The sequence below is a fragment of the Colletes latitarsis genome, chromosome 1 (assembly GCF_051014445.1).
Source record: "Colletes latitarsis isolate SP2378_abdomen chromosome 1, iyColLati1, whole genome shotgun sequence".
Classification (NCBI taxonomy): domain Eukaryota; kingdom Metazoa; phylum Arthropoda; class Insecta; order Hymenoptera; family Colletidae; genus Colletes; species Colletes latitarsis.
Window position 1 is genome coordinate 53,836,901 of NC_135134.1, and position 11,351 is coordinate 53,848,251.

The following is an 11,351-nucleotide window of genomic DNA, read 5'->3' on the forward strand; positions in this document are numbered from 1 at the left end:
ATGAAAATACCGGAATTGAAAATGTTCGTGGAAAATATAGGGCGCGAAACAACGGTGTATATCGTGGGACGTATCAGCGCGGCGGAATCCAATTAGACGTTGCCACGCGAAACGGTCGAAGTAAAAATTTCAAAACGTCTCCGGGAACCATTCCGTTCGCGGTAGGAAGAGTTTCCCGCGAAAAGTGACGGGTTTCGCTTTGCTCTCGTTTCTTTATGCATGAAGCGTGCGACCCCTCGATGGATAAGGTTTTCAGACGAAAAAGGAATTGAATTAACGGGCGGGGTTGCTCCTTTATCCTAATACTTTAAACGTTGTAAAAAAAAAAGTAAACGAAGGCGGCGTTTCATTCTTTTAAACATGCAAATCGTCGCGATTCTCGAGGAGGTCCCGTTTAATATTGAAATGCATTCAACGACCGCATCTTCTGGTGTCTTGAGTCATTGTACACGAATTACTTTGCCTTTTAGAGACAGAAACGAGCCGCGCGCTACTGGATCTCGACTGTAAGACGGAATCTTCCCATTAACTAGGTGGTACTCCTTGGGAAATTCATTAACGAATTGCGACGAGTACTCGGCGTCTCGACTTATCGCGTGTCGCGATGAGCCTTTCGTTTCCTTAAATATGTCGTATTCTTTCTGAAATGGTTTATTTCTAGTCCTTCCACGAGCTTGCAAAGTTTCATAAAAATCAGGAAGGGATATTTCGCAGATGTTCCTGGACAGCGTCAGTTATACGATGCATAAAACAGTCATAATCCTTAAAATAGCTGTAGATATTAACGTTTCGTTTAATGACTACGGGTTCTTTGATCGATAAAAGCTTTATTTCTAAATCCAGACATCCAGGATTGTTTTAATAATAAAAGGAACTTCGCGTCCGTCGTACCGAACCGGAACAGGACTAGCGATAAAATTATCAGAGCGACGAAGTATCCGTATCTGCCGCCCCGGCGGGCACGAATTTCTTTTCAACCCTCCCTCCCGTGTCCCGTGGAAAAACTGAAAATATTCCAGGCAAGGTCGCGCTGGTCTGATACGAGGCTCTTTGTCTTTCAGACTGGGCGGAAGAGGCAGTCGCCAAAGCGGAGATCCTGCGGCTAATCTACCAGGGCCGTTTTCTGCACAGCAATGTCACGCTCGGTGCTCTTGGGCTTCCTTTCGGGAAAACCACGGTGATGCATCTGGTCCCACGAGAGAATCTTCCCGAGCCTAATTCTCAAGGTAAATCATCATCGACCCTATCGTTCTCATATTCCGACCACGGTGGAAATAAAAGCCAACGAAGCTTCTGCCTCTGCGCCAGGCCAACTTTTAAGCCAGTGTTCTCCAAACTAGGGGTCGCGATCAATGATCAATTCACCTTATGTGCTAGCGCTTAACCCTAATCCTGCTGGAATTCGTGACTTCGAGTTGAAAAAATTTGTGGGGTTTGCGATTTCGATCTCCAATTTTTTAACGAATCGAAATAGACGTAACATTTTTTTTGTTTCGTCTATCGTCGAGAATGACCTGTTCTTTTTAGGGTGAGCCCTCTGAAAAGTTTGGAAACCACTGGTTCAAGAAGTCTCGCGAAAGCGTGCAGCACGGTTGCTTCATTATGCGCGGGTTACGTGATTCGCAGAATAAATATGGCAACGGTCTTTACACACAGCCGAACACATTGTTTTTCTTTCCCTGGCACGGTCGTTAATCCTGTTACTTCTTGTCGGACGTGTACTCGAGATAACTGCGATACTCCGCCATTCCTCGTAACCGACCAACGAAATTCGTATTTCTAGTTTCCTATTATTCCCTGTGCGTCTTTTCCCCGGTATGTGTGCTTTCGGTAACAATTGTCGAGACGTAATTGGGTTCGACTTTATGTAAAAACTTATTTATTTGCGTATTCGACCATTGTATTCGCGCAACTTGGAGAGCTCGAGGCTCCTCGATTGGTCTCGATACGATTTTTATCATTGTTTGAATTTATTCGCAATATTTACCATTTAATTGCTTCGAATTGAGACTCGATCGGTGAAATGAAATGCTTGTTATACTGGATGTTCGACAAATTCGTGTAAATAACTCTCGATTCATTAGCTCAATTAATATTTCAGTAGTTTCAATTCTATTATAAATACCAAGCTTCGCGTTTGCGATAAAGGAGTACCATAACTCTTCTTTTAACACCAACTAAAGAGAAAACAATGAACAGGAATTGCAAATACAGTCACGAGATAAGCATGTAGTTCTTTAAATCTATGCATTACTGAAGCATTCCAATTACAGGTCTTTTGCCTAACGGTGAATACATGCATATTCAGCCCGACGACACTGATACCATCGACAGCTGGTACGAAAGTCACAGAGTATCCTAAATCCAAAGTGAGTCCCTGTAATCCACAATCCACTGTTCACTCTCTTCGAGCCTTTGTCGTTGTCGCCGACAAATATCCTTTACGCTCGGTAGGCGCAACGATTCATAGCGATACTCATCCCGCGTTTCCCTCGCCCGTGGAACGAAACAGAGGAGGAAAAAATATTACCCCGGTTTACGGTACGCCTGCGGAAGTCGGAGACAACAGTCTTTCGTGCACGGAAAAGAATTGCGACTTGCAGCGACGGAAACGTTGCATTTAGTACGAATGATAAACGCGTACGTTGCACCGTGACACACGCCTGAGGGGTTACACCAGGTTGGAGGCAAAAAATATTCATGGTTCTTTAAACCTTAATTGCGGAACTACGATGCTCGAAAAATTTATTTGTCTTAGCATACGAATATTATCATTGAATAAATATTCTCATCTCGACCGAAAGGTGGACTCACAGAAAATTTTATTTCATTTAGCCAAAAGTTCTGCACCGCTGTGCTGAAAAGAGCGGTAGGATAAAAATTGGAATTTTTGAAGAAGTCGGTTGAAAATCTTTGCAGAGCACGCACGTGATATATCGTGCATAAATGGTGTGTATGGCCGGATGAAAATTAACTGGCCGCTCAAGATCACTTAATCCCCCAAAGAGGGATCGCCCCACCACGTTTGAATGCCTCTCTGCCCTATCTCTTGTTCAATATGTAAGCACGTGGGGATCCTGTAAGACAAGGGGCAGTTCTATAACGCCATTCACAGTCGAGTGGCCTTCAACGGCCAGTTGAATTTGCCTCCGCGTTCCTGCACAATCATTCACGAATGTCTACGTGCACCGTGTAAAATACGAAAGTTCGAAGGCAACGTGTTTCAAGATTAAAACCCGAAGAGGCCCCTCCCAGAAATAAGCATCCAACGACGATGGAACGAGCCACGCGATCGACGGCCAAGTTTAACGAAACGGCGATTCTATCTGTTACAGATCAGAGGCAAAAAAGTAAAGGTGGCGGAAGTAGTTGCTGCTCAGCTTCCTGTCGCATACTTTAAAACCTCGCCGGCTGCCCTGGATCACGCGGGGGTCGTTCAGTGCGAACCAGCGCACGCGTTCAGGCTGAGCCATGGTTTCTAAGGTTTTATGCTGGTGTATAATTGTTAGTGGCTGAGCTCGTGAGCAGTGTAGCATACGAAAAAAAAAAAAAAGTAAAAAAGGAAAAGGAAAATATGAGATCGCACCCGTTTGTCGTTGATCGCGCGAAAGATTTTGTTGGTTTGCCCCGCGGCGCATCCGAAAAACGAGAGAAAAAAAAAGGAAACGTTCGCCCCGCCGTCCCAGGGCGAACGATTCGTCGCATCCTTGTGTCTGTTTTTTTTTCTCAATTTTTTTTTTTTCTTTTTTCCACTCTTTAGACGAAATTCGTTGAGGCAGGATCCGGAATCGTTGCGCGTTTAATCCCCGGGGAAAAGCAAGAGAGAGAGATAACCGACGCGACAGAGCCAAATCACACATAGAGACGCATACACACATGCGCGCGCGCGCGCACGCAGCTGTCCGTTTTGTTTCGGTGGTGACGCGTGCACTTGTTCCGCGGTGTGTGCGCACTGGAAATCTATTTATGACCTGTCATCGCGACAGGAGATGATCATTGTAGTCTGCCGATGACCTGCTGGTGTTCGCCGCGCGGGCGTCGGGACGCGTGACGTCCGAAACGCGACGCCGATCCCTCTGATTCTACGGGCGAACAAGTTGCGCGTTTCGACGGGCAAGAACGCGCGCGCGGACACGCGCCGATCTCCAGACATTAAAAATTAGTAAGATAAATTTTTTCGAAAGAGATTAGGAAGTAGAGCCTTCGAAAAAGGGGGGACATCGCTCTCTTGAACGGCGCTACAATGCTTAGAAACTCAACCACTATCCGACTACCGCAGCGTTTAATAGTAATTACGTAGAACGGGATCGTGTGTGTATGTTTTGCGTAAGTATGAGTGTGTGCGTCGCGTTTGAAAGGTCGAGGAGAGAGTAAATTTATGTTGTGATATGCAGGTAGTGAATATATTATATATATACATACTATTATTAAAATTATATATTGTATATATATATATATATATAGGTATAAATATAAATATATATATATATATATAATGGTATGAGACATGTTGACACACAGTTAAACTCTCATACAATAGACTTTATTATCATGAATTTAAAGTAATATTATGACGCCACTTTGAGAGTTTAGTATTCTGGATAAGATTACAGAGGGAAAAGAACATTGGATCTCTAATGGTAGTTATGATTAAATAAAAACTCAAATATATTTCCTGTTAGATATCCTTCTCCACCCGCCCACCACCTTCTCCCGTTTCTCTCCCTTAGCCCTTGTACCTCCGCCCCTTACTCGATACCTTCGATTTCCCTTTATTCTGTTTCCACCCGTCCATTTTTAATCGATCGGGCCTAGAACGTCATTCATAGACCCAACGATCAATTCACGTTATAGGCGAGAATACCCATTCGAGTATTGATTATTATATAGGTTAGGTGCAACCAAACCGTTTATGATAAGTTGTAGCCTATTCTATACTCAATCTATGCTACTACTGTAATGTAACTATGACTCTTACCGACGCATAACACGTGTATATATATATAATGTTCTTACGTAGTGAAACTCATCGGAATTAACAATGATCGTGTTATTTAATTTATTCCGTACAAACCTCAGCAGACATTGTTTCGCACGTTCGAGGTGTCTTCGCGGTGTCTGCTCGACTCATAAACCTGTGCCGCACGATACGATTTTTTTTTTTTTTTTTTTTTCTTTTTTTATATATATTCTTGCGAAGATTCACGGATCTCGGTAGTCTCGCCGAAATTCCGCGAACCGAGCATGCGTTTCTTAGCGATCGATTAATATTTTCCAGAAACAGAAAGAAAAATCAAGTGAGAACAGAGTTCTTGTAAATTCGTATCCCGTGGAATCGATTCTTACGCTGTGAAAAGCCTTTTCCATGATTCTTCATGGCGAGGAGAACCGTTCGGAGTTGTTCTCGAATTTTAATGAAATTTAAAACGATGCGTGATGTTGGACGATCACTCGAGGAGGTGCAAAATAAAGAATTGTGTTAAAAAACGATATTATTGGCTAGAGTTTGCGTACAAATCTTTCGAATGAAATTAATCCCTTACTATGTGAATTTCTTTTCTTTCTTTTTTTCAAGCGTAATGAAAGTGCTATCGTTCCTGCACGATAACGTTACGCTGCAAAACTATTTCAACAGCGTGAACGTTAAGAGGTAATTTCTCGTGAAAAAATTAATCGATGTGGGATAAAATTTCCTTCCACGCGACGTCGTTTTCGAGAAAATCCGTTCTGAAATACAGTCGAGGTACGATACCTATCATAGACGTAGTGATTTGTATCACGAAAAGGACTATTTTCTTAATAAAAGCATCGTGACTATTGTACGATTGAAAAGAGAGTACCGTTCGAGCGCTTGTTAAAATTACGTTAACAAATTTGCACGTCTCCCATTTACCAGTATTTTTAAATTAAATTTAACCGAATTAAATTAAGCAACGACACATACACGACTGCATGCATTCCTCGCACAAAGTCGTTAACTGGGGCATGCGTGCCCGCGCAATTTTCAAATTCGATTATCTCGCAAACGACGACACGTACAAAAAGAAATTTTATTGTACATTTTTCATTTGGTTTTTCCAGAGGAACCGTCTGTGATCAGGTTGTACCACGTATGCGTTCCAAGACCTAAAATGTCCTGAAATCATTCAAGTATACGACATATACATATAATATATATATAGGCGCTATATTTTCTTCGAACGATGGATGTTAAAAAATTAAAACTAAAAACCTGATGCGTATCTTGTACGGCACGCCAATACCAGTAAGGGGTTAATTCTACGAAACACGTGCATTCGTTTGCACATTAATATTATTTAAAACATCGAGGTACAATCGTTTAAACAATTGGTGCATCGCGTGGCATGCTGAACAATGGGTTTATGGGGATGGCTAACACTTATGATTTAGCATTCTATTATATCTCCGTCAGATTTGCGATCGGTTGTTAATCGATGTTTCGCAAAATACCGCCGCCTTCGTTTGTTCATGTATTTCTTCTTCTACTCACTTTCGTTCTATTAATTTTTTTCGTCTTGTTTTTTTTTTTTATTTCTAATCAAATAACATTAAGACATAGATTATCTCTAAATTGTTTAGTAAGTAAGTTTTAAAAAAGTTACGAATAAACACATCACACGAATACATGGACTATCAGAGGAAAACCACGCAATGTCTAGCTGGATGCGATGCGACGAGGATCGTGTTCGATCGACGATCGATCGGAACCGATCGTTCGCCGGAATCGAAGATTTCCGTTTGTCGTCCGGTCACGAGGTAAAAGTATCGCGTGTACGCAAAGAGAAAAGCCGCTCTGTAATAAGCTTGTTGTACAGTTCCTTTGACGTTACAATATTACTTTAAAATCTTGGAAGGAACGGGGAATAAGAAGCGCGCGTAAAGAAAAAAAAAACGTAACCGTCGTCGGAGACTCCGTTCGACGCGCAACGACGAATGTTTCCTTCGTTGGGTGAATCGTTCCGAAATTTTACCTCGTCTGTCGCGAGTTATTTTGAATCGTTGTAACGAAATAAAGAAAAGAAAAAAAATGAAATCGAGCGCTGTATCCTTTGTATAAAAATGTTCCGTGTAGAGAGCGTTCGATGCCACCTTGTTCGAGAAATATTTCTAACGGTAGTCCACATCTCTTTCTCTCTATTTCTCTTTCTCTGTGTCTATATTAATATGTCCGTGTTTCTTTTTTTTTTTTTTTTTTTTTTTTTCTTTCTTTCGTCGTACCTTATACGAATATGATCTCACGAGAACGCTATAAGAACATGTTGCACCCACGAGCTGTAGCAATGAAACAGAGAATTAGCGCCACGGAACTTCCGAGAGATCATAATGGAGAAAAGGGATTAATTTTAACATAGTGTATTATATAAACTATACGCATCTGACTCTCTTTGCTGTTTAAACGAGTAAACGAAAAAGAAAAAAAATGACGAAAAACTTGAATAACAATAAAATGGTATTCTTAAATACAGAGAAAAAAACGAACGAACACACAGTCTACGAGGAATATACTCACACTACATCATATCAAAATTTTAGCGGATAAGAATCAAATGATAGATTTATTTGTACACGCGGCTCGAGGGGAAAATCGTACAACAACGTACAAAGTTTGATTCTTCATCGACGTTCACGTGTATCTATAAATGAATTACAGATTTAGCGTGTATAATACAAAAGGTATCGAGGATCGTGGACGCGATTCTTGTTACGCTTTTAACGTAAAATGAGCTGATTACAGGTTTTTATTGCGTATATGAAAAATTTGAAATGGTATAAGAGTCGAGATCCTCGACGCGTAAATCTCTCCTATTGTGAATGTGGTTCGTTTTGAAACTCGTGTACAATGTTCTGTTGTTTGTGTTCAATTATAATATTGTTTCTGTTAAAGAAGAAAGAAGTCCCGTCGAGGACGAAGAATAAACTGTGCCGTCTGAAAATTCCTTTATTTTTGCGAATCGAAAACTGTAGTCAATTCAGATTACCTTGAAAAGTTCGATCTTACGCACCCATTGGCTGGAGTTGGGCAGTAATCGATTACTATTTAATCATTAATTCAACGATTTATTAACGGAAATAAAATAATCGTTTTAAACGTAAATAATGAAAGATTACTCCAATTTTTGCTATAGTCGGGATAAAATGAATTAGTCGCTCAGGGTCATTGTACGTAAACCTTCCATCATTCTTATGTCTCGTGTCATTATACTAACATTCACGCAGAGTGCTCGAGCAAACACAACAATCATAATTATCAATCATTAGTTTAATTACAATTGTCCAACTCTACCATTGGCATTCTTTATCCTGATAGATTACTTCGATCGCTAGTCAAAGAGATTTGTCACGAGGAAAATGATAATCTTATCTCTGCTAACAAACACGACAAATCATCCAAATGCATCAAATAAATATAAAAATCAAAATGACAAACAATCATTCGCAACAAAAGCCACAGATAATTTTTTAATCCCCGGTACGGAATTGCCTAAAATAAACAAACAACTAATACTTCGCTCGTAAACACATTCCAAATTGATACAGATCCCCACGCCCCTGTCCCAATCCCCTTTCCCCCCTTTTAATTAATTAACCGCGCGAGTCGCATTAAAAAAGAATTAAATATCGTTAAAAAAATTCCGTGTTGTTCGATGTTGAAGTTCAAACGCGATCGTAGAACGTGTATGGTGTAATATCGGTTGTAACATGCCTGACAAATTTAGAACTCGCGAAACTCGTGTTACACGTGCAATCTGTATTGACGTCGAGATTCACGATTTCAAAAAAAAAAAAAAAAATAAAAAATAAAAAAAAAAAAGAGATGTACAAAGCAAACTATAATTTTATACGGAAATCGGGATGTATAATTTACTTGAAATCCGCGAACGTTAAAATTTCACACGTTACGCTACCACTTAGAATCAAACAACATTGTTGTATAAAATTCTGATCACCTCTGCTGTCTTTGAATGACTGAATAATTCTGCTGACTTTTCGTTATTTTGCCATCATAACGGTTCGATAACAGTATTTTTCTAGGCAATGACTGTTCGCATCGGCGCGATACACGCACGAAGTATAAAAAAAATATTTGTCAGTTTCCATTGGCGAATCTCTGCATTTGAATCGATGAAAATTTATTTAAAAAATCTGTTGACATTCAACGTATTCTACATAACGAGTGAATAAAAATTTTAAGGGGAATAATAAGTCGCAAAAAATTGCTAAAATTAAAATACACACAGTGTATTATGTTCGTGAATCCCGTACGCATAGCACAGCATTAATTATACTCTGTATCTATATTTAAAATTTTTAATTTTAAGGTCAAAGTGATTTTAACAACAGGTTTTTTAAAACTTGCCTCTAGCAATCTAGATGCACAAATTCGTCTATAATAACTACGACAAGTATTTTTGTTTATATCCTGTGTATAAATTCGCGAAAATCAATTTCGGAAGAAAAGAATACATTCACATATTTTGTTGTTAGCAGATTGTCTATATTTTTTTTTCTTTTTTATTTAATAACATTTTGTTTCGTTCGATGAATGCGTAAAATTTGAGACGTCTTAACGTATAAAACCACTTCCTGCATCGATTATAATTTACTCTCCGAGGAAACGGTTTCGAGCCAAAAATGTCTTTTTAATCCTTCAATAAGGGAAATGTATAAAACGTTTTCAACTGGCCGTCCTACATAGAATATGGCGAATGTTAAATACATTATTTGAAAGCTCTCCTACTTATTGCCATAACTTATTGATGCGTGTAAATTGTAACAAAATGATCCAACGTACTAACGCTGAAAGTGTAACAAAATGTAACACGCAATAATTTTTGTAGACCTTATGTTAATAAAACCGATGTTAATAAATTTTTCCATATTGATTCAAATATGTAAAAAAAAATAATTTTGAAGTGAACGGTAAATCGAAGTGGTAAATCTCGTGGAAATATACATTTGTATTGATAATTATTTTACAGTATCTGCGTGTTAATTTACGTAAATGTAATAGACATTGAAAATTAGCAGTGGCGAACAACACTCACCCAATATCTCATGAATCCCTGTTATATTTCCATTTGCTATATAAAATCTTACTTTTTATCAGAATGTCTCTGTGTAACGTATCATTTTATATACAGTCAAGTATCTTATCGTACATGTAACATAGAATAAGGAGTATATCATGCCATAAAAAGTGACAGTGGTAAACGTTTCTAAACAAAAATCATATAGCGATAACTACCATATTCATTCACATGAGAATACTCTCGTATAACTGTGTACATGACATTCATTTCTTATTCAAACACATTACTATTAAATTACAAGCATTTAAAATTTTCTTCTGCCTTCTGATTTATAACGTTAATTTTAAAATAATACATCGTAATTACTTTTATATAGAATAGACGTTATATTTTATCGCTACTTTTACGTAAAACACTCACATGTAAATAGTGTGACGAACAATTAAATTGAATAACAATGGTCTTAGACTTTTTTCAACGGATTTCTTAAACAGATACATATAATTTTGTTATCTGTTGCGCAGAGAAGAATAACCAATTTCTTACAATAGGGCACAGCATAACAATGTTGCAACGTGGCAGGATATTTCTATACAGTAAAGTAATTTCTATAATATTGACTCGGTGTGTACTGCGAAGAACCGTCTTGTAATTGTTAATAATTTTTAATGAGTGGATGTAAGGTATATCCACATACTGTGCCGTCTTGTAACGAACTTGTCGATAAATATCAAATTTTTGAGAACTTATTGTTAAGCTTGCGTTACACACCTCATTTGTAAATATTAGATCATATTTTTGTCTGTAGCATAATGAGGATTTTAACTGCAATTTATTTAGTTCATAGTATAAAATAATAAAGCTGGAAAATATAATGGAACAAAAGAAGTGTTATCATTTCTCCAGCTTGTAAATGATGTAATTCTACGTGTGAAATAACATTTATTATACATGATTCCTTTCGTAATCATTTCAAATTTTATTATTTTTTTTTAGTATTACAAAATAATCAGTCATTAAGATTGATAACAGCTAAAATTGTAGATTAAGAGAATGACCTTGAAGGTATTGGTCGTACAGAGTGCTTAAAAATGCTTTTTCTGAATGTTTTTTTACGACCAACTCAACCGAGTCATTCTTCTAATTAATTTTTATAGCAATTATAGGTTAGGATTATAGATCAAAATTATAGGTTATGTTTAACGAAAATTATATACATATATATATATATAGTATATAGGGGAAAATAGAATGATCACATGTCCAAATCGCATGTTCATGCTTATTGCATAGATATCT

At 38.2% G+C, this 11,351-nt stretch overlaps 1 protein-coding gene across 1 annotated transcript in view; it reads left to right on the forward strand.

Moving 5' to 3' along the window:
* Ubl3 (ubiquitin like 3) overlaps positions 1–11,007 on the forward strand; it is an 86,823-nt gene extending 75,816 nt beyond the window's left edge. Inside the window, exons 3-4 of the mRNA XM_076767397.1 lie at positions 1,062–1,226; positions 3,336–11,007. Of these exons, the coding sequence (XP_076623512.1) occupies positions 1,062–1,226; positions 3,336–3,400 (230 nt within the window). The 3' untranslated portion in view covers positions 3,401–11,007. The remainder of the gene's footprint in view (positions 1–1,061; positions 1,227–3,335) is intronic.
* Positions 11,008–11,351: the final 344 nt, after the last annotated feature.